This window comes from Phacochoerus africanus, chromosome 7, assembly GCF_016906955.1.
Source record: "Phacochoerus africanus isolate WHEZ1 chromosome 7, ROS_Pafr_v1, whole genome shotgun sequence".
NCBI classification, from domain to species: Eukaryota; Metazoa; Chordata; class Mammalia; order Artiodactyla; family Suidae; genus Phacochoerus; species Phacochoerus africanus.
In genome coordinates this window covers 26,419,483-26,447,231 of record NC_062550.1, presented here as the reverse complement: position 1 = coordinate 26,447,231, position 27,749 = coordinate 26,419,483, and the positions used below count along the sequence as shown (strand labels likewise).

The 27,749-nt window shown below is 47.8% G+C and overlaps 2 protein-coding genes across 3 annotated transcripts; one reads left to right on the top strand and one right to left on the bottom strand.

Moving 5' to 3' along the window:
• Positions 1–15: 15 nt before the first annotated feature.
• DDIT3 (DNA damage inducible transcript 3) lies at positions 16–4,465 on the top strand. Its single transcript, XM_047787039.1, has 4 exons — positions 16–165; positions 2,852–2,899; positions 3,619–3,773; positions 3,876–4,465. The coding sequence occupies exons 3-4, from the start codon at positions 3,639–3,641 to the stop codon at positions 4,242–4,244; spliced, it is 504 nt and encodes a 167-aa protein (XP_047642995.1). The 5' UTR covers positions 16–165; positions 2,852–2,899; positions 3,619–3,638; the 3' UTR covers positions 4,245–4,465.
• Positions 4,399–27,254, bottom strand: MARS1 (methionyl-tRNA synthetase 1). Of its 2 annotated transcripts, XM_047787029.1 has the most exons (22): positions 27,051–27,254; positions 26,127–26,217; positions 25,902–25,980; positions 25,685–25,819; positions 25,001–25,076; positions 24,329–24,501; positions 24,045–24,151; positions 18,873–18,989; positions 18,528–18,731; positions 17,037–17,238; positions 13,743–13,817; positions 8,449–8,619; positions 8,056–8,151; positions 7,808–7,925; positions 6,954–7,167; positions 6,154–6,285; positions 5,941–6,045; positions 5,648–5,834; positions 5,048–5,119; positions 4,896–4,919; positions 4,714–4,806; positions 4,399–4,622 (listed from the first exon to the last, which is right to left on the bottom strand). In XM_047787029.1, the coding sequence occupies exons 1-22, from the start codon at positions 27,157–27,159 to the stop codon at positions 4,476–4,478; spliced, it is 2,727 nt and encodes a 908-aa protein (XP_047642985.1). In that variant the 5' UTR covers positions 27,160–27,254; the 3' UTR covers positions 4,399–4,475. The 2 variants fall into 2 exon arrangements, with proteins under 2 accessions (XP_047642985.1, XP_047642986.1); XM_047787030.1 differs by lacking the exon at positions 4,896–4,919 and having other exon boundaries at positions 27,051–27,253.
• Between the last annotated feature and the right edge of the window lie 495 nt (positions 27,255–27,749).

Here is a 27,749-nt window from a genome sequence, read left to right as displayed (position 1 = left end):
GGCTTCTGGATCCGCCCCAGAGGGGAGGGCAAGGCCCTGTTAAAAGATCCCAGCTCTGCGCTGCCGAGGTCAGAAGCTTGAGTCTAAGGCTTAGTGAATATCATGTTGAAGATGAGCCGGTGGCAGCGACAGAGCCAAAATCAGAGCCGGAACCTGAGGAGAGAGGCGAGTACTGATTCCCTATTTTTTTACTCTCCCATCCTCGCGAACACCAGTTAGTCCTCTCCAGGTTAGGGCATCCGCTCTTTGGGATGTGGCCCCACCCCCTCTGCAAAGCAGTGAGGTGACTGTCCGGTGGAGTGAGGGGAATCTTTTATTCCGAAATGGTGCTTACGGACTCTCTTCCTTGGCAAGACAGTATTATCCCACCTATGTCCGGAGCACAGACCATGCTCTCTGTTGGTCGGTGAAGGGGCCCCAGCTGCCCCCGGGAGATGTATTTTCTCCGGTTGCTGACCCCAAGCCTCCTCGTTAGGCCTGTCCGGTATGAGGCGGAGCAACAGGACACACCCCCGCGCCGAGAAGCCTGGTGACCGTAGCTAACCGGCTTTGCCACCATCGGCCCTGCCCCTTCCCCACCCCCAATCCTGTCTCAGCCGCAGCGTCTCGGGGCCAGCATAGCCACGTCAGTAGCTGGGGCTTCTGGACCCTCCACAGGACATTTTTTCCGCGCCCTTGCAGAGGACAGAGTCTTAAAGAGGCTGACACAAGCCTTTGGGAAGAGGGGTGCCCATGAACAGGGAGCGGAGATGGGTTTTCCCTTTCCTCAGAGCTCCCTGGGTCTACTGCATAAGAGAGCATCCCGGATCTTTTCAGTGAGGGAAGCCATTTGGGGTCTCCCCAATGAATTGTCCTTCCCCTGGGATTGGTCTATGCCTCCTTCCCCATGTCCTGTCTCCAACTAATCTCTGTGTAACCATTGCATCAGGCTAGCTAGCCCCCTGCTCGGCTCTGCAGCCCTCTGGCCTGCGGCTCCACTGCTGATGAAAGCTATGTCCCACACACTGGAAGGCAAGGAGGGTTCCCCAGGGAGGACAGCCCTGCAGAGAAACACTCAGGACGGTATTGCGTCTACAGTCCCCAGGGATAGGCAGCTGCTGCTCTGCCTCTGGGCTTCATCCTCCTTATCCCTATGAGGGACAGGGGAAAATGTACCATTCATTCCTAACAAATATTTAACCAGCACCTCCTATGTGCCATGCAGTGTGAGGCTCAGCATACATCCATGGACAAAAGAAAAAAAAAAAATTCTCTGCTCTCCCAGAGCTTCCATTGCAGTAGGAAAAGGCATATAGTAAGCAAATATGTAAGTGCCACGGGAAAAGCTAAGGCATGGAAGGGTAGAGAATGCTCAGAGAGGAGAATACAGTTTACCTGAGTGGTCAGGGATTCCCTTTCGGAGGTGACATTTAAATGAGAGACCTAAATAGAGGCAAAGCAGTAAGGCATGCAATATGTGGAGAGCACTCCAGGTGAAGAACAGCAAGAGCACAGGTCTTAACATGGAAGTGTGTGTAGTATCTTTAGGGAATAGGAGGCCAGTTGGCTGGACTGAAGTGAGCAAGAGGGAGAGTGGTCAATGAGAAAAACAAGGCGAGGGAGGAGCAGATTATGGAGGGCCTTCTAAGCCATTTTAAGGACTTCAGCCTTTATTATGTGTGAAACTGGAAGGTTTTGAACAGAGGAGTGACATGGCTTGACATAAGGTGTTTTGGGTTTTTTTGGTCTTTTTGTCTTTTTAGGGCGACACCTGTGGCATATGGAGGTTCCCAGGCTAGGGGTCCAATTGGAGCTGTAGCTGCCAGCCTACACCACAGCCACAGCAAGGCAGGATCCAAGCCGAGTCTGCGGCCTACACCACAGCTCACGGCAATGCTGGATCCTTAACCCACTGAGCAAGGCCAGGGATGGAACCCACGTACTCATGGATACTGCTCAGGTTCATTAACCACTGAGCCCCTATGGGAATTCCTTGACATAAGTTTTAAATGGCTCACCTTGCCTGCTGTTGTAAATAGACTCTGAGAGGGGTGGCTGGAGCAAAAACTGGGAGACTTTTTAGTCAAGAGGCTTCTGCAGTCACCCAAGAGAGATGACAGTAACTTGATTAGAAACAATGGAATTGGTGAGAAGTATTGATTCTGGGGTTTTGAAGCATCAGGTAAGTTTTGGAGTTCTCTTGTGGCACAGAGGGTTAAGGATCTGACATTGTCACTGAAGCGGCTTGGGTCAAGGGCACGGCCAAAAAAAAGGGGGGTGGTGTTTCCTGGTGGTTTGGATTGGATTGTGGGATGTGAGAGGAGAGGAACCAAGGATGATAGCAAGATTTTTGGCTTAAGCAACTAGAGTTGCCATATGCTGAGGTGGGAGAGACCTTGCAAGGGGAAGATTAGTAGGAGTTTGTTTTGGGACATAGTAAGTCAGAGATGCCTATCAGCTACCCAAAAGGAGAATGGCAAGTAAGCAGTTAAGAGCTGGAGGTCCCAGGAGAGGTCTAGACTGGAAATAGACATTTGGAGGATGTCAGCGTGGGAATGGAATTAGGAGAATACCACCCGATTTGTTCTCTTTTGTAGTCCAGTCCTTACTCTGGAAGGTTTGAGGTCTGCCTTGAATTTAGAGAAAGCTGAGTTGGCCAGGATTTTGCTGTTATGTAATCAGGACTACAAATGTCAGCAACTAAAAATAAAGGAAGTCAGGGCTCTTCTCTGTCCTTGGAAGTGGCTACAGGGACCAATAATTATCCATGCTCTGTAAGTCAGGAAGTAAGGGAAGGACCAGTAGAAAATCGAGATAAAAGAACCTGCCTCTCCTGCTAAAAATGGCTAATGTTTGTCCTTGATCCCCACAGTGTTCCAGAAGGAAGTGTATCTTCATACATCATCACACCTGAAAGCAGGTAAACTTAATAACTCTGTCCCAGAACCAGCTCCTACGAATTGCTGCTCAGGCTCCCTATAAGAGGACGCTAAGAAAGGATACTCAGAGAAGATGGGAGAGGAGGGTTTGAATCTGAGCAGGCTTGTACTATCAGGGCACATCTGTCTGCTGGCCTGTCCCTAACAAGGTGACCAAATTACCATTTTTAGAATATGTCCTAATTGAAAGCTTGCTGTGTGAGTGCAGTCAGGTGAGGTCTCACCACACACCTCAGTCCCCATCAAGGTTAGACTGACCCAAAGGATCCCCACACAGGAGGAAAAAGGAGCACAAATGGTCTGGTAACTGCCCCTAGAAACAACCAGTGGACTTCCTCAAGGGGGACTGAAGACTTTTATCAGGAAGCCATGAGAATGTATGTCTAGACACTTGCTTCTTCCAGTGCTGGGCAAAAGCATGGAGGGAGGATCATTCTAGGTCAGGGGTTGGTAAAATTTTAAAGGCCCAGATAGTAAATGTTTTAGATGTTGAAGGCCACACAGTCTCTGTCACAACTCATCTCCACTGTTACAGCATGAAAGCAGCCATGAACATGTAAATAAATGGATGTGGCTGTGTCCCAATAAACCTTTATCTACCAAAACAGACAGGCAGCAGCAGGCCAGTTTGCCAGCCTATAGACTGCTTCGTGGAGCTTCTGTCCCCACCCCCCACTATCCTGAGTATGTCCTTTTCCAGAGCCTAATCCAGCCGCAGAGATGGCAGCTGAGTCATTGCCTTTCTCCTTCGGGACACTGTCCAGCTGGGAGCTGGAGGCCTGGTATGAGGACCTGCAAGAGGTGCTGTCCTCAGATGAAAATGGGGGTAGCTATGTCTCACCCCCTGGAAATGAGGTGAGAATGCAAGGCTGAATGTTGCAGGGGGCGGGTAGGGGTTACTTCCCTTCCTTTCTCAAGCAATTAATACCTTCTCTGTCTTTCTTCATTCTCTTGAAGGAGGAGTCAAAAACCTTCACCACTCTTGACCCTGCCTCTCTGGCTTGGCTGACTGAGGAGCCAGGACCAGCAGAGGTCACACACACCTCCCAGAGCCCACACTCGCCTGATTCCAGTCAGAGCTCCCTGGCTCAGGAGGAAGAGGAGGAAGACCAAAGAAGACCCAGGAAACGGAAACAAAGTGGCCATTCCCCAGCCCGGGCTGGAAAGCAACGCATGAAGGAGAAAGAACAAGAGAATGAAAGGAAAGTGGCACAGCTAGCTGAAGAGAACGAACGGCTCAAGCAGGAAATCGAGCACCTGACCAGGGAAGTGGAGGCGACTCGCCGAGCTCTGATCGACCGGATGGTTAATCTGCACCAAGCATGAACTTTTGGGACCAGCACTCCCGCCTTGGGCCACTGCTGACCTTTCCTGGAAGTGGCTACCGACCACCTTCTTACCAGTGCCAACAGTGTACCCTCAAACCCCTCTATTCATGAGGGAAAGCTTAGGGTAGATGACAGGAAAGGGTCTCAGTATGTATATAGAGAGATTGTACGTTTATTTATTACTGCCCAAATCCATTAAAGTGACTTTCTTTGAGCCAAGTTTTTACTTTCACCTTTTCTTCTTGCCTTTAGGGGTCTCAAAGGGTTTCCCCTCAGCTAGAGCCAACTGTTTCTTCAGATCCAAAAGTTTAGCCACCTCCGCAGCAACCTGGTTCTTGTCTGCCTTTTGTGCTTTCAAATCTCGGACAATGTTGCCCTAAGAGAAGGGGTGGGGAGAATAACAACAGTGAGACCAGGAAGGATCTACTTAGGATTAAGCTTTTCCAGCCTCCCATAGGACTCCATACCTGCTTCGTCACTTCATCCATCAACACTTGTACCTGCTGTGGTCCAGCTGTTGTCACAGTCTCTACAACTGCTGGCTTGGGGGATACTTTTGCCTGGAGAACAACAACGGAGTTAGCACCCACTACCATAAATAATTCCCAAACTCAGGTTTTATACAACATCTCACAGGGAAAGTAATTACCTTTAATGCCAAGGACTCTTCTAGCTAAGACAGGAAAGAAAAACTAAATGAGGAAGCAGTAGGTCCAAAAGATGCAGAGAGAGATGAACTAAGGGCTACTGAGGGACACTAAGGACTGTTGCCAGGTCAGCCACAGTCTTTAGCTTTCTCACCTGGCCCCCGCCAAAGCGCTGCTTCAGACTTTCAATCTGGTCATTTTCCAATTTTTGGAACAAAGGACTGACCTGTGAAAAAAGAATTACACAGTCACTCACTGATTAGGTATAAACACCAGGCTATACAGAGAGGCCTCTCCACTCCATAACATTTAGCAAGTTTAAATGTTTTAGAAGAAATGTTGAGTTTAACACTGACCAAATACCTGCTGATTTCAGTCAAGAATCCAGAAAAAGCACTGGCCTTTGTGAGGGTCAAAGATGATATAAACTGATGACACTAGATAGATGCAAGAGCTTAGAGGCATACATATTTTCATCACCTTGTATCAAAGAGAAAGTGGTCACCCTGTATTCTCCCTGTCCAAGGGGTTCTGACATGAACAGTGAGGCTAAGTGGGCTGAAGATAACACTGAGCTTGTAAACCAACACCAACGACTGTATATCAAAAACAAGCCCAAGCGCAGAGTAGGGACAAGTAGGGAAGGCGTTCAGAGAATGCCTATGAGAATCTAAGGCCAAAGTTCCTCCCTGACCCCAAAAGCTGCATGGCAGAGGCAGGAATTTTGAGAGAGTCTCCCGACTCTGAGACCTACTGTGCCAATCTGGTGTCCTGCTGGTAAGGTGCAAAGGAAGTTTGTGGGCAAGATGCTGCAGGCAGGAGGCGACAACTGCAGCTGGGCCTGGATGGTGGCGCTAACCGTGGGCATGTAAGGCTGGAGCATGACAGACAGCAAGGCAGCTATGTTCACTGCCAAGCCTGTCACTGTCCCTGCCCGCTGCCTGGGGAAGAAAAGATAATCAGTCAAGACCTCCAGGAGGACACAGCCCGCCAGCCACTCTACCCCTATAGCCAGCCCTACCCCTATAGCCAGCCCTACCTCCTTACCTGTCAGCCTCGCTGCCTTTAATCCGCTTCCAGGGCTCGTTCACCTGGATGTACTGGTTGCCATGGCGAGAGATGGTGAGGATACTGCGTAAGGCATCCCGGATCCTGAGAAAGAAGGATGGAAGGTCAAGGTGTAAGGTCCTAGAGGGACCAGTATGGGGCGCTCTCCTTATGCCAGATCACTGAGCTGAGACAGAGGTGTAGATTACTTACCGAGCCTTCTCTAGTAGCTGGTGATAGTGCTGGAGCTCCAGGGTGACATGGGCCAGCAGGCGCCGATCATCAGAGGTAAGCACCATCTCGGGCACAAAACACCCAAAAAACTTAGACACAAACATCCCAGCTCTTGATGGGAGTGGGGAAGGAGAGGGGAGAGAAAAGAGGAGTTACTGTTCAGTCCCCTGACAGCAATTTGACACTATTTTCATAATTCTACCTTTTCTCAGAACTGAAACCACCTGGCTTTCTCAAGCTAGAAGGCAAAACTTAAAATTCCTTATTCTCTCTCTCCCCTAAGAATATGACCCTGCATGTAACAGACCATACAAATATCCCCATATAAAGAAACCTGATAAAGTTAAGCAACTATGTTACTTGTAAGAAGTCAATACTCAGATGATTAAGTTGAAATATACATTAACTGCTATCAAACAAATCCTCTAGTAGGGACGATCTGTTCAATGTGGTTAATGATCAAACTTGAAAGGGTAGGTAGCCATGGAGGATATTTCTTGAGATTGCAGACAGGGATCTAATAATGGAACGCGAGCCTAAAGTAACAAAACTCCCAAAGAGTACATGCTATGCCCCAATGGTCTGCAAGTGAACCTTTTTGCTAGGAAAGAACACACTGCCACATATACACAGAACATTACTTAGGAAACAACTGGCAAAAATTCACTTTGCAAACCAAGTCTGCCAAATCACATCTCTCTAACTTCCCTCAAGCATACATAGCCTGCCAGCCCCACCCCAGTTCATCTGCTGACTCTCCCCGCTTCACCAGGTCCCACCTGTTGATGAAGTTGCCCAGGTTGTTAAGTAGCTCAGAATTATTCTTGAGCAACATGTCTGTCCAGGAGAAGGCAGTGTCCTGGCCCTCAGGCCGAATGTATAGCAGATAGAAGCGCCAGATGTCAGCAGGAATCCCTGTGTCCTGGGCCATGTCCCCAAATACTCCCACGCCCCGGCTCTTAGAGAATTTCCCATCCTCATAATTCAGGTACTCTGGTCAAAGAAGGAGAATGAGAACAATCTGCTCAAATCACATCCTTCCTCTCTGACCCACTAACTCTTCTTTCCTCTCCCTCAACACTTCTCCTTGAGTAGCTGACCTGCACAGAACTTGGGAGACCCTTCCCCCCTCATTCTGGTCTTCTCCCCTTTACTTCTACTCATTACAAAATTTAGCTTTGGACTTTTGCCCTCTTTGGGTTCTTGTTTCCTTTTTCTGGGTTGAGCTTCCATGTTTTAATTATTTCCTATTTCATCTCAACTTCTTTTTTTTTTGTCTTTTTGCTATTTCTTGGGCCGCTCCCGCGGCATATGGAGGTTCCCAGGCTAGGGGTCCGATCGGAGCTGCAGCCACCAGCCTACGCCAGAGCCACAGCAACGCAGGATCCGAGCCGCGTCTGCAACCTTCACCACAGCTCACGGCAACGCCAGATCGTTAACCCACTGAGCAAGGGCAGGGACCGAACCCGCAATCTCATGGTTCCTAGTCGGATTCATTAACCACTGCGCCATGACGGGAACTCCCTCATCTCAACTTCTAACTCAAGACCTAGCACCTCTCCAAAACTTCTTCCAAGTATTGCCTCAACCCTCATTCCCAAGGAACACCCCCATCTCCGGTCTTCCAAGGTACCTGTAGCAATGAGGTGGCTGACCAAAGTATAGTTGTCCTCAGTTCCTAGGGCTGAACAAGGAAAGACTAAGCCATGGAAGGGAACATTGTCTTTGGCCATGAACTGATACAGGCTCACCTATGGAATATAATTGAGAGACAGAGTTCCTGAGATCCGCTTCAAAGGCCCAAGAAAAATCAGCCATCCAACCCTAACTACCACCCTTGACACACCCTCCCCATGGCCAGACTAACCAAGAAGTGCTTACTTGCTCTGGGTTCTTCCACCATCTCTCCCATTGGTCTGTGTAGTTGGCTGTGATGGACAAGTAGCCAATAGTGGCATCAAACCAGACATAGAATACCTGGAAGTTCAGGAGGGAAGAGACACGGTAGGATGCAGGAACACTGGGAAAATGTCACCAATCCAAAGTCTCAGACAGATAAAAGAAATAATTGATAGTGAATTCCATGATGGCCTAGCAATTAAGGATCAGGCATTGTCACTGATGTGGCACAGGTTCAATTCCTGGTCTGGGCACTTTTGCAAGCCATGGGCATGGCAAAAAAAAAAAAAAAGATACAATCAAATGTCTGTTCCGATAGCCCAGGGTCTCAACCCCAAGGCTCACTAATATATGAATAAAACACAGGGCTTTTACCTTGTCCTCAAAACCTTCTAAGGGGACAGGGGTTCCCCATTTGAGGTCTCGAGTTATGCAACGTGGCTTGAGGCCGTCCCGAAGCCAAGAACGAATGATGAACCGGGCGTTGGGTGTCCAGTCACTGCCAGGCAATGTCTTCTCCAACCACTCCTCCAGCCGCTTTTCCAGCTGAGATGGCAGAGAAGCATAGAGAGCTGATTTAGGACACTCACATGTATGGCCTGCATAAGGATTAAATACATACAACCTTTTTGGCGTAGTTTTGCACTATATATATAATTAAAATTAAAAGATGGGAGTTCCCGTTGTGGCACAGCGGAAATGAATCTGACTAGGATCCATGAGGTTTCAGGTTCGATCCCTGGCCTCGTTCAGTGGGTTAAGGATCTGGCGTTGCTGTGCGCTGTGGTGTAGGTTGAAGATGTGGCTCAGATCTAGCATTGCTGTGGCTCTGGCGTAGGCCAGCAGCAACAGCTCCAATTAGACCCCTAGCCTGGGAACCTCCACATGCCACTGGTTAAAAAAAAAAAAAAAGATCTATGACTTTGCCATGGCAATTCCACTTCTAAGGATTTTTTCAACAGAAATATTCACACAAGTATGCACAGATGTGTATATAAAAAAGTGAAGTGCTGGAGTTCCCACTGTGATGTAGTGGGTTAAGAATCTGGCTTGTCTTTGTGGAGGCACCAGTTGGATCCCTGGCCTGGCACAGCAGGTTAAGGATCTGGCATAGCTGTAGCTGCGCTGTAGGCCGCAGCTCTGGCTCAGAATTGATCCCTGGCCCGGGAGCTTCCATATGCTGCAAGGGGATCCAAAAAAGAAAAAAAAAAGTGCACTGTTAATTACACCAAAAATTAAAGCTAATCTCCTTGGTTGAGCAGAGTTTAAAGAAATATGGCATATCAACACAAGGAAACACTTATAAAAGCTATTAAAAGAAGTGAGGTAGGATTCCCCAGTAGCTCAGCGGGTTAAGGACCTGGTGTTGTCACTGTTGTAACTTGGGTCACTGCTGTGGCTTAGGTTTGATCCCTGGCCTAAGAACTTCCACATGCTGCAGGCACAGCCACAATAAAAAAAAAAGTCACAGGAGTTCCTGTCGTGGCGCAGTGGTTAACGAATCCGACTAGGAACCATGAGGTTGCGGGTTCGGTCCCTGCCCTTGCTCAGTGGGTTAACGATCCGGCGTTGCTGTGAGCTGTGGTGTAGGTCGCAGACGTGGCTCGGATCCTGCGTTGCTGTGGCTCTGGCATAGGCTGGTGGCTACAGCTCCGATTTGACCCCTAGCCTGGGAACCTCCATATGCCGCGGGAGCGGCCCAAAGAAATAGCAAAAAGACAAAAAAAAAAAAAAGTCACATAGATATATATATATTTATGTGTGTGTGTGTGAAACAAATACAGAATTTATTAGAAGCACAGTGCATGTGGAAGAGCACACGGGGGACTCACAGAATGAGCTGCGCCTAGACCTGTACAGCTCTGAGGTAAAGCTCTCAGAAATATATTAATTAGTTCTCTTGCAGTGCAGAGGATTAAGGATCCAGTGTCGTTGTCACTGCAGCAGCTTGGGGCCCTGCTGTGGTGCAGGTTCAGTCCCTGGGGTGGGAACTTTCACATGCCACAAGCACAGCAAATAAATAAATAAATAAATAAATAAATAAATAAATAAATAATTAAAGCAATCTGCAAAACAGTAATATGGAATACGATCCTATTATTTATTCTAAAATAAATAACAATACATAGATCAACATAAGCCCAAAAAAATTTTGAGGAAAAAACATATCTCAGTGCCGTTTTTTTCTTTTTCAGTCACACCTGCAGCATGTGGAAGTTCCCAGGCCAAGGATCGAATCTGAGCCACATCTGCGACCCAAACCACAGCTGTGGCAGCACCAGATCCTTAACCCACTGTGCCAGGCCAGAGATCGAACTGGCAACGCCACAGAAACGAGCTGAATCATTAACCCACTGTACCACAGCAAGAACGCCTCTCTCAGTGCTTTATCTCAGTGCTTTATTCTCATGAGATTAAGGGAACCATCCACTTTTACACCATGTATTTCATTCTGAAATTTTAAAGAGTGTATCATTTTTGTAAGCAGAAAAACGAACATGTATCTTTTTTAAGGGGCGGATCTCATGATTCATCCACATAAATACCGTAGCACTGAAAGCCTGACAATACACTCTACTGGTAAGGCCATAGGGGATCATGCACATACACTGCTGGGAGGAATGTCAAATGGACCACCACCGCTAAGGAAAATATGGTAATAAACTCCATACACATTTATCCTGAACACAGCAAGTGATCCCTTTAAAGGAATTTATCCTTAAGATATACTGCCCCACAATACAAAATTACATATTCACTGCAACACTATTTTTAATTGCAAAAATACTGGAAACTACCTAAATGGCAAACATAGGAAAATGGCTAAACTAGGGTACCCACACAGAATGGAGTACAATGCAGCCCGTTAAGAAACAACAACAACAACAAAAACAGGAGTTCCCATTGTGGTGCAGCAGAAATGAATCCAACTAGTATCCATGAGGATGTGGGTTCGATCCCTGGCTCGCTCAGCGGGTTGCGGATCCAGCATTGCCGTGAGCTGTGGTGTAGGTGGCAGACATGGCTCAGATCCTGAATTACTGTGGCCGTGGCGTAGGCTGGCAGCTGCAGCTTCTATTTGACCCCAAGCCTGGGAACTTCCATATGCCACAGATGTGGCCCTAAAAAAAACGAAAATTGAGTAAGGATGATCTCTCTGAACTGTAATGGAGAGATCCTGATAAGGAGTGATTTCTAGAACATACGGGTTAGGTGAAAAAGATAAAATGCTGAAGAGTATATACAGGTATACAGTATGCTATATTTTTCACAAAAAGCAAAAAACATGCATGTATACATATATAGTTATCTTTATATGTAGATACATGTATATAAGCTTATCTTTACAAAAAAAACACAAAAAATAGATCAGAAAACAAAGCTGATCACCTACAGGAGAACAAGGCAGCAAAGACTGGAAAGGGAATGAGGGAATGACACTTCTCTGAGTATACCTTTTGCATGGTTTTGATTTTTTTAAAAGCATGATGTTCTACAATATTCAAAAATCATAAGTTAAAGGGTTTGGGATTGGCATATGCACACTGAGGTATGTGGAACAAATGGCCAAAAGGGACCTGCTTGTATAGTGCAGAGAACTCTACCCAATATTCCATGATGATCTATGGGGGAAGAGAATCTAAGAGAGAATGGATATGTGTATATGTATGACTGGGTCACTTTGTTGTACAGCAGAAATTATCACAGCCTTGTAAATTAACTATATTTCAAAAAAAATTTTTTTTTGTCTTTTTGCAAAAAAACTTTTAAAAAATTAAAACAATTTATTTTCAATAGCCAAGACATGGTAACAACCTAAATGCCCATCGACAGAGAGTGCATCAAGATGTGGTACATATACACAATGGAATATTACTCAGCCATTAAAAGGAACAAGACACCGGCATTTTCAGCAACATGGATGGACCTAGAAATTATCATGCTAAGTGAAGTAAGTCAGACAATGAGACACCAACATCAAATGCTTTCACTGACATGTGGAATCTGAAAAAAAGGACATAATGAACTTCTCTGCAGAACAGATACTGACTCACAGACTTTGAAAAACTTATGATTTCCAAAGGAGACAGTTCAGGTGGTGGGGGGATGCACTGGGGTTGTGGGATGGAAAACCTATAAAATTGGATTGTGATGATCACTGTACAACTGTAAATGTAATAAATTCATTGATTAATAAAAAAATAAAAATTTAAAATTCTAAAAATCAAAAAAAATATTTAAGTTAAATTAACAAATATGAGGAGAGAAAAAAGAACAAAAAGCAAATGAACCACACTTATCAGCTTATTTGAGTAACATAACCACACTAAAGGGGGAAAAGACTAAGCTAAGACAATTTTGAACACATTTAATTACATACCCTCAGCAGAGAAGGAGCAGGACTGTCAACAAACCCTAAACTCTTTTTAGTAATCTTTGTCTTTTGTCTTCTTAGGGCCTCACTCTCAGCATACGGAGGTTCCCAGGCTGGGGGTCAAATCAGAGCTACAGCCACCAGCCTATGCCACAACCATGGCAATGCCAGATTTGAGCTGTGTCTTCGACCTACACCACAGCTCATGGCAACGCCAGATTCTTAACCTGCTGAGCAAGGCCAGGGATCGAACCCGCAACCTCATGGTTCCTGGTCGGATTCGTTTCCACTGTGCCAGAATGGGAAATCCATCTTTTTTTTTTTTTTTTTGGTCTTTTTGCCTTTTCTAGGGCCGATCCCACAGCATATGGAGATTCCCAGGCTAGGGGTCGAATTGGAGCTATAGCCACCAGCCTACACCAGAGCCACAGCAACTCGGAATCCAAGCCGCATCTGCAACCTACACCACAGCTCACGGCAATGCGGGATCCCTAAACCACTGAGCAAGGCCAGGGATTGAACCTGCAACCTCATGGTTCCTAGTCAGATTCGTTAACCACTGTGCCAGGACGGGAACTCCAAGGAAATCCATCTTTTTAGTAAGCTTTCTGAGAGTGACAAGGTTGAGGCAATTCTGAAATTATTTGTAGGTATACTGCAAGAGCAAGCAAATGAGTGAGTAACATTGGGATCCTGGGTACTAACTGTGTGGAAGAAAGGAAATAAAAATATGAAATGACGGATCTCGAGTTGCTGTGGCTCTGGTGGCTACAGCTCCGATTCGACCTCTAGCCTGGGAACCTCCATATGCTGTGGGAGCGGCCCAAAGAAATAGCAAAAAGACAAAAAAAAAAAAAAAAGAAATGATGGAAAGTGGGGGATGAACCCCGTGAGGATGGACAGAAATTGCAGGTATCAGTGTGAAGCTGAAATAAATGCCCACCTCTCTGCTGACAAGTCAACCCTCTGGCAGATGGGCTTGGGCCTTTCACTTTGTGTCCTCTTCCTGTTACATCTTTTTTTTTTTTTTTTGACCACGCCCATGACAAGTGGAAGTTCCCAGGCCAGGGATCAAACCTGCACCACAGCAGCAACCCAAGATGCTGCAGTGACAACCCTTAACCCGATGCACCACAAGGGAAATCCCTCCTGTTACATCTTTTTACATTAAGCATATATAATTTTTAGATGGAAATTAAAAACATTTGAGAGTGATGTCATACAAGTTTGCCTCTGCCTGTGGCTGAGGCAGAGAGGGGCCATGCAGACTGGCTTGAGGGAAAGGCCCACTTACCTTAGGCAAGTCCAGAAACAGGTGCTGAGAGGATTTCACCACAGGGCACGACCGACAGACTTTACACTGGGGTTTCTGTGAAGGGAAATTCAAGAGAAGGGTTGACCCGGGGCAGGACAGTTGGGATCAGGCTACAGGCCGAGGAGCTGTCCAGGAAAGGGGCCAGGCACAGAAAGATGAGGTCCCCTAGTCTGCCACCGAGCTTAGCCTTATGCTCATACCCCACCATTCAACTGTTTACTTGAGCCTTCTCTGAACTTGAAGACTCAGGTCTGCAAAGCATATTTGTTACTCAGAGCTTCACACCTGTGTCCGTTCACCTCAAAGAATAGAAAAACGTACAGGCTAGAAGTTCCCACTGTGGCACAGCATGTTAAGACGGCAGTGGCTCAAGTCGCTGAGGAGGTTCAGGTTCAATCCCTGGCCTAGCACAGGGGGTTAAAGGATCTGGTGTTCCACAGCCGCAGTTCAAAGTCAAGGCCTGGCTCAGAAACTTCCATAAGCCACAGCTGCGGCCATAAAATTGAAAGAAAAAAAAAAAAAAAGAACAGGCTAGATACAGAGCCCTGTGCTGTACTCAACATGAGGAGCAGAAGCAACAGAAGAGAAGACACATGGCTCCTCTCCTTGAGCAAGTTACAATCAATCAGGGAGACAGGGTTGCATGAGAAACAAGCACAGGCCTTTTACATGCAAAATGTCAACAAACACGTTTCCATGGCACACCCTGACTGTACACACATTGAAGGATGATGGCTAAAGGAGTAAGCAGCTAGGTGGGGCTAATCAATGAAAGCTTCCAAGGGAGTTTTTTTTTTTCAGGGCTGCTCCTGCAGCATATGGAAGTCCACAGGCTAGGGGTCAAATTGGAGCTGCAGCCACAGCAACGCCAGATCCGAGCCGCATCTGAGACCTTCACTGCAACTTTCGGCAACACCAGATCCTTAACCCACTGAGTGAGGCCCGGGATCAAACCCACATCCTCACGGATACTAGTTGGGTTCGCAACCCCCTAAGCCACAACGGGAACTAACTGACGGAGTTCTGATCTGGGTCTTTGAAGGAAAGAAGTTGCAATGTTCTCAGGCTCTCTCTCCTGAATTCCACACGCCTATACCCACTGCCTACCTAACATCCCTCCTTGGATGTCTAACAGGCATCTCAAACTTAACAAACTCAAACAGTATCACTGCATTCCCCCAGAAAGCTCTTCTTCACCCAATCCTGCCCACATGTGTAGACGGCACTACCATCCACCTACAATAGTCAAGCCAAAAACGTCCAAGTCGTTGTTCTCTTGACTCCCCTATCACCCCGGACTCCAATCTAACCAGTTCTCCAGAGTATGCCTCTAAAAAATATCTCAAATCCTTTTTATTTTTCCATTTCTACTGCTATTAACTGAATCCAGGATACCATCGTCCCATTTCTGAGCTACTACTCTGGCCTCCAAACTGGTCTCCCTGCTTTCTCTTGCTTCTCTCCCACCCATTAGAGCAGCCTGCTATTCCACTCTGCCACAGCTGACCAGGCCCTGGATATCTGGTCACTGCCCACCTCTCTGACCTCATCTCAATCCACCCTCACCCATGCCCAGCCCCCACTCACTACACGCTACACTGGCCCTTTCAATTCCCCTTTTCAGCTCTTTGCTGCCTTTGCATTTCCTAGGCTTTCAGCTTGGAACACTCTTAACTTCACTTATCACCTCCTGGCTCCTTCTCATTCTTCAGTTAAACTCTTAGCTCAAATTAAAAAAATAAAAGTCCTAGGTTTGATCCCTGGCCTTGCTCAGGGGGTTAAGGATCCAGCATTGCCGTGAGCTGTGGTGTAGACTGCAGACGCGGCTCAGATCCCGTGTTGCTGTGGCTCTGGTGTAGGCCAGCAGCTACAGCTCCAATTAGACCCCTAGCCTGGGAACCTCCATTTGCCAAGGGAGCGGCCCTAGAAAAGGGAAAAGGACCAAAAAAAAAAAAAAAAATCCTGTAGTTCCCATTGTGGCTCAGCGGGTTAAGAACTCAACTAGAATCCATGAGGATGCAGGTTCGATCCGCAGCCTTGCTCAGTGGGTTAAGGATACAGCATTGCCATGAGGTAATGGCGTAGGTTGCAGACACAGATCAGAACTGGCATTGCTATGGCTATGGCGCAGGCCGGCAGCTGTAGCTCCAATTCAGCCCCTGGCCTGGGAACTTCCGTATGCCACAGGTGCAGCCCTAAAAAGCAAACAACAACAACAATAATAATAATAAAAGTTCTGTTTAAAAAAAAACTCTCAGTTCAAATGTTACCTCCTGAAAGGCCTTCCCTCTCACCTTGGCTTAACTCTTCCCCGACAAGTCACCCTCTATCTTTCCAGCAGTTTGCTCTATAGTAACTAAATTCTATTTTTAGTGTTGGTCTCCTCTCTGCACCAGATAAAAATCTGTCCTGTTGACTGCTACACCCTTAATACCTAGAACTGTGACTACACTATTGTGAAGACTCAAAAAAGTTTGCTGAATGAATGAATAAACTAACAAATGAATAAGCATGGAGTAGAAGAAAAGGTATTTATGGAAGAGGGGAGGAAACTAAACAAATGCAGGTCAGGTGGTGAGAAGCAAGAGCAAAGGTAGGGAAGGATGAACTCAACTCGTCTATTTCCCAGCACAATGCTAAGTGGAATTCCTGTCGTGGCTCAGTGGTTAACGAATCTGACGAGGAACCATGAGGTTGTGGGTTTGATCCCTGGCCTTGCTCAGTGGGTTAAGGATCTGGCATTGCCGTGAGCTGTGGTGTAGGTTGCAGACACGGCTCAGATCCGGCGTTGCTGTTACTCTGGCGTGGGCCAGCGCTTCAGCTCCGACTAGACCCCTAGCCTGGGAACCTCCATATGCCACAGGAGCAGCCCTAGAAAAGGCAAAAGGACAAAAGAAAAAAAAAAAAAAAAACTAAGTGCTGAGTAAATGCTCAATAAGTATTTATTCCTGAGCAATGAGTTGCTGAGACAGAGCAGGAAGAGCCACTGGAGAAAGGTCTTGAATGCCAAAACAAGAAGCCTGAGTGGGATGAGACTGGGAGTCCCTTAAGACTAGAGACTGCTCAAAAAAAAAAAAAAAAAAAAAAGGAAGTTCCCTTGTGGCATAGTGGGTTAAGGATCTGGTGTTACCACTGCTGTGGTGCAGGTTGCATTTGCAGTGGGGGCTTGATCCCTGGCCTGGCAACTTCCACATTCTGCAGGTGTGGCCAAAAAAAAACAAAACCACACTAGAGATTGTCTCCTGCCAGGCTCCCAGGACACCTTCCTCTCACCTTGAGCTCAATGGCATTGATGAGCTTGCCACACTTGTCACATTGGTCACCCCGGGCCTCCTCGTAGCCACAGAAGGGACACACGCCCTCCACAAAGCGGTCAGCCAGGAAGCGGGCACAGTGTTCACACCGCAGTTGCTCCACAGTATCTTTCAGCACAAAACCTCGAGTGAACAACCGCTGGAAGATATCCTGGGTAATTCTGGTGAGGTGAGCAAGGGACAGGGGAGGGACAGGTCAAAGGAAGTCAGAGGGAGCAGTGCACACCTCCCTCCTGACACTCCATAGAGGGATCCAAATTTGGTCCAAGTGCCAAAGAAATCAAGCACGGGCCATCTAGTCATCTTTAGGGAGTTTTACTGTGAGCCTAGACCCCCCACATAAATACTCTAAGTCCCCACACAATCTTTTTCCTCATTACCTTAAAACTGACTTTTGTCAAATACAGCCTTATCTGTTTCATATATATGTATCTCTTTTGGCTATGCCTATGGCATGCAGAAATTCCCGTGCCAGAGATCAAACTCACACCACAACAGCAATCCAAGTCACTGCAGTGACACCATCGGATCCTTAACCCGCTGTACCACCAGGGAACTCCTGTTTCATATTCTTCTTAACAAAAATCTTCAAAAGAACTGGACTGTTTACGAGTTCCCATCATGACTCAGCAGCTAATGAACTCGACTAGTAACCAAGGGGATGTGGGTTTGATCCCTTGCCTTGCTCAGTAAGTTAAGGATTTGGCATTGCCGTGAGCTGTGACATAGGTTGAAGACTCGGCTCGGATCCTGAGCTGCTGTGGCAGTAGTGTAGCCTGGCAGCCACAGCTCCAATTCAACCACTAGCCTGGGAACCTCCATATGCCTCAGGTGTGGCCCTAAAAAAACAAAACAAACAAACAAAAGAATTGTTTAAGAGTTCCCTGATGGCTCAGTGGGTTAAGAAGAATCCAGTGTTGCCACTGCTGTGCTCTGGTTACTACTGTGGCATGGATTCAAACCCTGGCCTAGGTACTTTCCATGCCACAAGCATGGCCAAAAACAAGTAAATAACTCCGTTCAACTGCTCAACTGCACAGTACTCTCAGCTGGCAGCCTGTCTACTATGTAGTTTTTTACAAGATGATAACCAGGCAGAGGAAAATAACTGTGTGTGTTATAAACACACAGGAGTAGGAAGAGCTATCCTGAGACACGGGCAGCCAGGGAAGAGAAGGGAAGCAGTAGAGGGAAAGCAGATCCTTCTCATGAGCCTAAGTCCTGTCTTGTCCCTCCCTCGCTGCTCCTTCAGCCCCTGGTCAGGCTTCTGCACACACTGAATCCCCTTAATAATGCCTGGGACACATTTCAGGACAAATATCCACACCCTAAGTTTGGGGGTGGGGGGACCAACAATCTAGTTCCTTCTGTCTTTTTGTCCCCCTGGATACACCCACTCCTCCAGACCCAGCCTTCATCCTCCACTTCTGCCTGATTAGAGGAAACCTACTTGGTCTGCTGCGGAGTGGTAGTCCGACCAAAAATATCAAATGAGATATTAAACCAGCGGTAGATGTCAGCATGGATGGCATGGTACTTGTCACAGATCTCCTGAGGGGTTAGACCCTCCTCCATAGCCTTGGTCTCTGTCGCTGTACCATACTCATCCGTCCCACACAGATAGAGGGTGTTCCACTGGCGGAGTCGGGAGTACCTGGAAGGGAAAGTGGTGATCTTGGGGGCCCTATCTCAGCCCCTCCACGTGCCCAAGGTCCCTCCAGCCTCCCCCCTCGGGGCATCCTATTTCCTTGCGGCCCACTGATCCCTCAGGACTCTCCCCAGCAGCTGGCTCCACCTGGCAAAGACGTCAGCACTGAGAACGCAACCGATGATGTTCCCAAGGTGGGGGACATTGTTGACATAAGGGAGGGCGCTGGTGATGAGCACATTCCTCTCCCCAGCCACAGGCAACCTGGCAGAGAAGAAAGAACAGTCAGTGCAAGAAGGAGTCGAGAAGGTTGAGAGGAACCCAGAGTGCACAGAACACCCAGACGCAGATCTGTATTACTGTCACAGGGTCATGTTCATGTGACGTCTTTCACCACATGAATCCACTGGAGCATAAACTCCCCCAAAGGCCTTAAGATCCCTAGAGGTCCAAGTGCAGGGCGCCGCCCACAGCAAGCAAGCCTCCTAAGGAGCCTTGTTCCAGCACTGGCTCTCTCCCTCTTTGCTGTCGTGATCGACTTCTCTTCCATTAGCTTGTCCTCAGGCTCCAACCTCCCAGGTATTGACAACTCTCCCAAGCCTCTGTCCAACCACCATCATTCGCAACTCCCCAGACTCTGATGCCACCCAAGAAAGCTTTCCCAGCGCTGATCCCGCCCCTTCCTCCCAGTGCCATTAACATCACTAGTCACCACTGGAAATGCTTACAGCTCGCCAGCCCATATATAAGTCTTTCCAAGGCCCTTCATACCCCTTGACTCTTCTCTCCCTAACCCATGACAGTCACTGCCCCATGGCCTGACTCAAAACAGCAAGCACCAGCCACTGCCTGCACAGCCACTCTCTCCTTGCCACCTTTCCAGGATCGATCCCAGGCAAGCCACTCAATCTGCCATCAGAATTTAACCTGCTATTTTTTTTTCATGCTTCATCACCCATGACAGCGCAGCGGCACACACCCTGTATCCACCCCCCTGCCCAGCACTGACACCTCACCAGGATTCCTTTCATCTTTCTAACCTATAATTGCTGGCTCCCATCAACTTACTCACCCCAGGCTTCTTGTGAGCTTCTCAAGTCCCATAATCTCTTCTACTAAGAGAAACTCAAAAGGACTCCCTCTTGTTAACCTCACCCTTATTCCTGGCTGCATGCTATCTGGTTAGATGGTCCACCTACTTTCTCAAACATTTTACAGCTCATTTCCTTGAGAAAGATCTGATTTCTCCTGCATGCACTGACTTTCCTCCCCACAAATAAATACCATAATGCTCTCTGAAGTCTAGTTTAGAAACCAGCTCCTGCAGAAAAGCCTTCCTTCACTGACCAGCCTTCCACCCAGTCACCCTTGTATCTGGAGCCCCTAAGCATCCTGTACTGCACATTCTGTGGTAGCCTTTTTGTGTTACCCCGTAATGTCTCTCTCATCTTGAGTGTGCTTACTAAGGTGGCAGATATAAAGGTGAGTACGCCTGGGGTTCTGCCCTCAAGGGGGTTACATCCTATCACGACTGGGATCAGGGCCATGAGAGGTACAAAGTGCCAAAGGAGGTCAAAGAAGGCAAGCATCTCTACCCTAACACACTAAGACACTGGGGATGTGCTTCAGTCAGAAGGAAAAGCACAAAAGACAGCTCGGTTTGGCTCTAGGGTTTTTAATGTCAACCGTCTCCCCGCTCTACACATGCATTTCAACATGTTAGCCCAGGAGTTCCCGTGGTGGCTCAGTGGAAACAAATCTGACTAGCATTCATGAGGACACAGGTTCGATTCCTAGCCCTGCTCAGTGGATCCCGCATTGCCATGAGCTGTGGTGTAGGTCGCAGATGCGGCTCAGATATGACTTTGCTATGCCTGTGGCATAGGCCAGCAGCTACAGCTCCGATTGGACCCCTAGCCTGGGAACCTCCATATGCCACAGGAGCGGCCCAAGAAATAGCAAAAAGACAAAAATAAAATAAAATAAAATAAAATAAAATAGGGAGTTCCCGTCGTGGCGCAGTGGTTAACGAATCCAACTAGGAACCATGAGGTTGCGGGTTCGGTCCCTGCCCTTGCTCAGTGGGTTAACGATCCGGCGTTGCCGTGAGCTGTGGTGTAGGTTGCAGACGCGGCTCGGATCCCGCGTTGCTGTGGCTCTGGCGTAGGCCGGTGGCTACAGCTCCGATTCGATCCCTAGCCTGGGAACCTCCATATGCCTCGGGAGAGGCCCAAGAAATAGCAACAACAACAACAACAACAACAACAACAAAAAAAAAAGACAAAAGCCAAAAAAAACAAAAAACAAAAAAAAACCAAAATAAAATAAAATAAAATAAACTATTATCCTGAGTAAACACTTGAGAAAGTCTAGTCCTATTCTTTATTACCTCCAAAGCATTTAGCCCTAAACTGAACCCACAACAGATACTCACTGAATACTCAAAAATGAGTGATGGAACATACAGTGGGTTTTCATTAATTCATTCAAATTTCATCTACTGAACACTTGGCCTTGTGCTAGAAAACAGGCCACATAAAAGAAAAGAGAGGAGTTCTCATCGTGGCTCAGTGGCTAACAAATCTGACTAGGAACGATGAGGTTGCAGGTTCAATCCCTGGCCTTGCTCAATGGGTTAAGAATCCAGCATTGCCATGAGCTGTGGTGTAGGCTGGCAGCTATAGCTCCGATTAGACCCCTAGCCTGGGAACCTCCATATACCACAGGTTCAGCCCTAGGAAAAGACAAAAAAAAAGAAAAAAGAAAAAAAGAAATTACCAAGGTAGAAAAGAGAGAGCCCCTACCTTGAATAAGCTTACAGAGTAATGACAAGACAGAGATGTAAAGAGACGATTATACCGTAATACCACAGTAGGAGCTCCCACGGGATGAAGTACTTAACACTCTCAAGCTTTACAGAAAAGAAATGGTAGAACTGGGCTCTCCGCTAAACATCAGGTAGGAAAGATGCAGGCATTCCAGGGAGAAGGTACAGTGTGAGCAAGGACACCAAGGTGTGAGAGAATGTGATCTCAGCCTGACTTCCTCTTCAAACTCATCTTGACCCATCTGTCTCTTGACTGACCAGCCTCCAGCCACTGGCCTTTCATCAATTCCTTAAAAAGAGCCAAATCATGATACTTCCTCTATCTGAGACACCCTTCCCCTAGACTTACTCTTGCCTAACTTCTACTCATTTTACAAGTCTTAGTGCAAATGTCACTCTTCTTTTTTTTTTCTTTTTAGGGCCTCAGATGTGGCACATGGAAGTTCCCAGGCTAGGGGTCAAATCGGAGCTGTAGCCATCGGCCTACGCCACAGCAACTCGGGATCTGAGATGCATTTGCGACCTACACCACAGCTCACAGCAATGCCGGATCCTTAACCCTCTGAGCAAGGCCAGGGATCAAATCCACATGCCCACGGATACTAGTCAGGTTAGTAACCCACTGAGCCACAATGGGAACTCCTCGAATGTCACTAAGTTAATCTACGATATTTTCTCATGGAACCCTTCATAGGACTTACAAAATTTCATAATCATACCTTTGTATGACAATTTTTTTTTTTTTTTGGTCTTTTTGCCTTTTCCAGGGCTGCTCCCACAGCATATGGAGGTTCCCAAGCTAGGGGTCTAATCGGAGCTGCAGCTGCCAGCCGGCCTACGCCAGAGCCAGAGCAACACGGGATCCGAGCCACATCTGTGACCTACACCACAGCTCACAGCAACACCGGATCCTTAACCCACTGAGCAAGGCCAGGGATCGAACCCGAAACCTCATGGTTCCTAGTCGGATTCATTAACCACTGAGCCATGACAGGAACTCCTGTGTGACAGTTTCTTAAACCTGACTATTCCACTAGACTCAAAGGGGCCTGAGAGCAGAGGGCTTATCTGTTTTGCTTCCCTCTGTACACCCAAATTCCAGCACACAGGGCCTGACAAGCAGTAGACATTCAAACCTTTACTGAATACCATGTTCAGAACTACAAAAATATTCTTTCTTTTTTTTTTTTTAGGGCCACACATGCAGCATATAGAAGTTCCCAGGGTAGGGGTTGAATTGGAGCTGCAGCTGCCAGCCTATGCTATGACCATAGCAATGCAGGATCCAAGCCACATCTGAGACCTATGCTGCAGCTTGTTGCAACAGTGGAACCGTAACCCACTGAGCAAGACTAGGGATCAAACCAGAATCCTCAAGGATATGTCGGGCTCTCAACCTGCTGTGCCACAACGGGAGCTCCTCTAATATTTCATTTTGATGGAATAATCTAAATATATGTGTGAATATTATCTTAGCATAGCAGGAGAGTGACAGAATCTGATGCTGAGCATGCAGACAGGGGTCAGATCATGAAAAGCCTTGTGAGCTACCAAAGAAATCATCTACAGAATCTTGAAAAGGAGAGTGCGATGACAACATGTGCAGTTTTTTTTTTTTTTTTGTCTTTTTGCCATTTCTTGAGCCGCTGCTGCGGCATATGGAGATTCCCAGGCCAGGGGTCGAATTGGAGCTATAGCCACCAGCCTACACCAGAGCCATAGCAATGCGGGATCCGAGCCACATCTGCAACCTACACCACAGCTCACAGCAATGCCAGATTCTTAACCTACTGAGGCCAGGGGCTGACCCCGCAACCTCATGGATCCTATCAGATTCGTTTCTGCTGTGCCACGACAGGAACTCCACATGGGCAGTTTTAAGTAGCCATTCTAGTGGCAGTATGGATGGAGCACAGGGCAGCAGGGAAGGAGATGATAAGGCCTGGTCTAAGGTAACAGCGGTGAGGAGAAGAAGCAGAAGGAATGGGTACAAGGACTCCTTAGGAGTTAGAATCAGTGACCTGGTAATGGACTAATGACACAGGAGGCGATGAGAGAAGGGTACAGATAACAGGAAGATTTCTGGCCTGAATTTTTAGGTGGAACGTGGGAGTCATTCACTAAGACAAATGTACAAAGGAGAAAGAGAAGCTGGCAGGGACAGTAATAGGTTTGGTTTTGGACACGTTGAGTTTGAAATGCCAATGGAGGCTGAGGAATCTAGGACACAGTCTGACAAATATGTCCAGAGCTCTCAGAATAGAGATCTGAACTGGAGAAGTAGATTTAGGTGCAATCAAGAGGTAGAAAGTAGCTGAAAACATGGGTGCAGATAGGACTGATGGACAATGTGTCCAAAATATTAGCCAACTATTAGGTGAAGAGGACAGAAAATTAAAGAAAGATCAGCAAAGGGGACTGATAGGCAGATACTGGCTCTATCAATAATTTCCACATAAGAAACCAAGCCCCACTCATCTGTGCCAACTCACACTGGATTCTGTTGCGGCCGAAGTGGGGGCAAGCTTCCCAGGCCCTTCTCCCAAGCAGCTACAGCCATGGCAATCTCCTCCTCAGATAGGGTAGCCAGCTCCTCCTCCTATGAAGAGTAGAGAGTATCCCTCACTGGGTGACAGGGCGGGGAGCCCATAAAGAAATTCTCTCTTTGCTTTCCAACAACGGAAAAAGTTAGTAGCCTCGCTCAAAAGCGCTCTTCAAGTCACCGCCCACCTCAAGCACTGAGGCTCTGTGGGAACCCCTCTGCTTTGTTCCAAACCTCAGGCTCATTGCTGACAGCTCTCCCCTCAAGGAAGCTGGGCTGGGGCTGCTTTTGGAGGTAGGGCCGGAGGGCCAGCACACCCTGCTGCTTCAGCACAGTCTCCACAGCTCGCTGACATGGCTCCTGAGAACTCAGTGTCTGGAACCAGCTGTGCAGGGCACCCAACTCCTCTGTGGGCAGGGGAGAAAAGAGGCAATCAGAAAGACCTAACATGGGAAGATGGGAGGGTGCCCCAACCCCTTTTTTTTTTTTTTTTTGGTTTTTTAGGGCCACACCCAAGGCATATGGAAGTTCCCAGGCTAGGGATCAAATCAGCCGTCCTACACCACAGCCACAACACCACCAGATCCAAGCCTAGTCTTTGAGCTACATGGCAGCTGGCAGCAACGCCAGATCCTTAACCCACTGAGTGGGGCCAGGGATCAAACCCTCGTCCTTATAGATACTAGTCCAGTTTGTTACCACTAAGCCACAACGAGAACTCCAGCCCCTTCTTCATGAAGTTTCTCCAGCTGGCTTTCCCAGTTCCCTCAGCCCTCTTTCTGCTATAGCTGCCCCATCAAGCTACACCTCAAACTGGTTCCTCGTTATTCACCTGCCCACTCTGTTACCCCTACACCAAGCTCCTGGTGTTGGAGCTAGGGGTGAAGCGATGGGCACAGTTCTCACCAGGAAGGTAGGCCGGGTCTTGGAGTAACGGGTACAGCGCTCCCCACAAAACAATGTCAGCTAAAGATTCTGTCTCCTTTGTTGAGAAAAGCAAAGAAAGAGGCAGGTGAGGCACTCAGTTTCTTCCCAATGAATGTCACATTTCATACATTTGCTACACACTTACAAGGTATCAAGCACCGTATTAAGCATATTTTAATTATCTCAGTCTTCACAACCCACTGAAGTGAATGCTAATATTACCCCCTTTCAAAGATGAAAAACTGAAGGTTTGAATTTAGTGAGGTCTCTTTGTTGCTGGGTTTTTTTTTTTTTTTTTTTTTTGTCTTTTAGGGCCACTCCTGCAGCATGTAGAAGATCCCAAGTTAGAATTACATCTGCCAGCCTACGCCACAGCCACAGCAATGTGGGATCTGAGCAGCATCTGTGCCCTACACCACAGCTCCTGGCAACGCCGGGTCCTTAACCTACTGAGTGGGACCAGGGATCAAACCTGCATCCTCACTGATACTAGTCGGGCTTGCTATCACTGAGCCACAACGGGAACCTCCAAGTGTAGTGAGTTTTAAAGGTTACACTGCTAGTTGAGAGGCAGTTTGGGGGTCGGAACTCTGAATACAGTGTTCTTTCCTAACTCTCATACCACACAGCTTTCCCCAATCCCCATCTCAAGGCCCAACTCACCCCAGCCAGGAAAGGACAGCTCCGACGACTCAGGCTGTGGTCAATATGAGTCAGGGCTCTCCGGACCGGGCCAAGAACATCTTCCCCCTTCTTCCCCTGGACCACTAAATAGTACAGGGCAGCGGACAAAGCTGGCTAAAATGCGGGAGACACAAGTCAGGATGGCCATACAAAGCAATGGCCTGCCTGCCTGTGATCCCCCACTTCTCAGTCTTACCTGCAGCTCTGTTGCTTCCCATTCCAGCCACTGGTTGGTGAGGTCATCTTGCTCCCACCCAGACAACAGAAAGAAGTATCTAACCAGGGAGAGAGCAACAGAAGGTAGAATGAGAGGGGCGTGTTTCTCACCCCCTAGTGAAACAGTGATTGTAAATAAGGCCACAGAGGACAATAATCCCTGATTTTATTCAGTCACCTCCCTGCATCAAGGACCAATACTGACCGACAGATTGCACTGGCGGAGAAGAGGTAGTTGCCACTATCCAGTTGCAAGACAGGGACCTTAGGCCGAGTCAGGAATGGAACCACACACTCTGATGCAGAACAGGAAAATGGGTGAAATACAGGGAAAAGAAAACAAATACTCTGTCAACTTAGAAGGACAACTTCACAGTGTAGGGGGCCTGGGGGAAGAAAGATGGGCCGTCTCAAGGAGAGGTTCCAGGATAGGACCACTGAAAGGGGGTGGGTCCAGAATACGCTGGAGAGACCAGCAGGTGTTCAGCTGAGACTGCCAGCTGGAAACAACAGATGGGAGTTGCAGACGGGAGGCGGTGGTATTGGGGTAGTGCTGCAACCAAGAACTGAAACAACTGAAAGTAACTAGGATATCTGAGAGATCTGAGCTACACTGGGAGAACAAAATTAAGAGAACTGGGAGGATGGACAAGAGACCCTCTTAAGAGTCAAACAGATGGCTGGGAATGAGAAGAGGTAAACCGAAGGGAATATGTGTGTCTGGGTTTAGGAGAGGCGAGTGGGGTTTCCTAAGAACAAAGGAAAGGGATGCCTGGGGAATTGTCATGTGAGTGACTACCGAGTGTGTGTTGGGTCGGGGGGGGAGTGCCGGGGAGGTGTGGGAGGTTAATAAAGGGAAAGAGTTTCACTGAAGTAAGGCGAGGTCCTGGAAAACGAAGGAGGGGAGGAAAAAGATGAGAGAAGGGTACACTGAGGAGAATTAGGTAACCGATTAAAGATGTGACTGGGAGGGAAACGGGATGGGGTGCCCAAGGACATTGCGGGAGGAATCTGAGGGGAGTGCATGGTGGGGGGATGGGGGGTGGTAAAAGACAACTGTAGGGTGGGTGTCGGGCGTGTTCGCGTCCCGCCCTCTTCATCTACCGCCCACCAGCACCAGCCCGTCTACCTTCGGGGCCTACAGTGCTGATGAACAGCTCCACTCTGCCCTGGGCCCTCCCGGCCGCAGCTAGCACGGGCAGGTTCCCCGGGGCGCCCTCGCTCACGAACAACCTCATTTCGCCGTGGGTCCCACGCTGATGCAACCGGAACCGGTCTCCCGCCAGAGGGATAAGCGATTGCCGCGCGGCACGCCGGGAAATGGAGTTCCGACTAAAGCTGTTCCCCGTGCCTGGGTTCCGGAAGTAGACTATTTCTCCCATCATACAACACTAGGAGACAGGAAAAGAGTGCCATAGAGACGAAGAGGCCGTAAACGCAGTGCCAGAGTGGCATCTTTTTGATGGGAGGGCCGGAGAGGACCTTTATGTGTGGGATCCGGATTGTAATCGTCTAACGCCGCCCGAGAGCGGTGAAGGATACCGAGGGGTACAGTTATCTCGCTGAAGTGGCGATGTCAAGACTGCGGCTACTCGCAATGGTCGACTCTCGATTCGAGCTCATAAGAGAGTTCTGGAATTGATAGATAAGCGTACTTTAGTGACATAATGAAAATTAGTGTAGGTATCCTATTAGTAAAAAAGAATGTGACAATTATATATTTATTTCATACCAGTCTGAAGCGCGTATACAGCCAGGTGCTAACATTAAAGGGAAGTGAGTCTGTGTAGGAAAAAGTTCAGATTGCTGGGGAGTAAGAAAGCAGAGT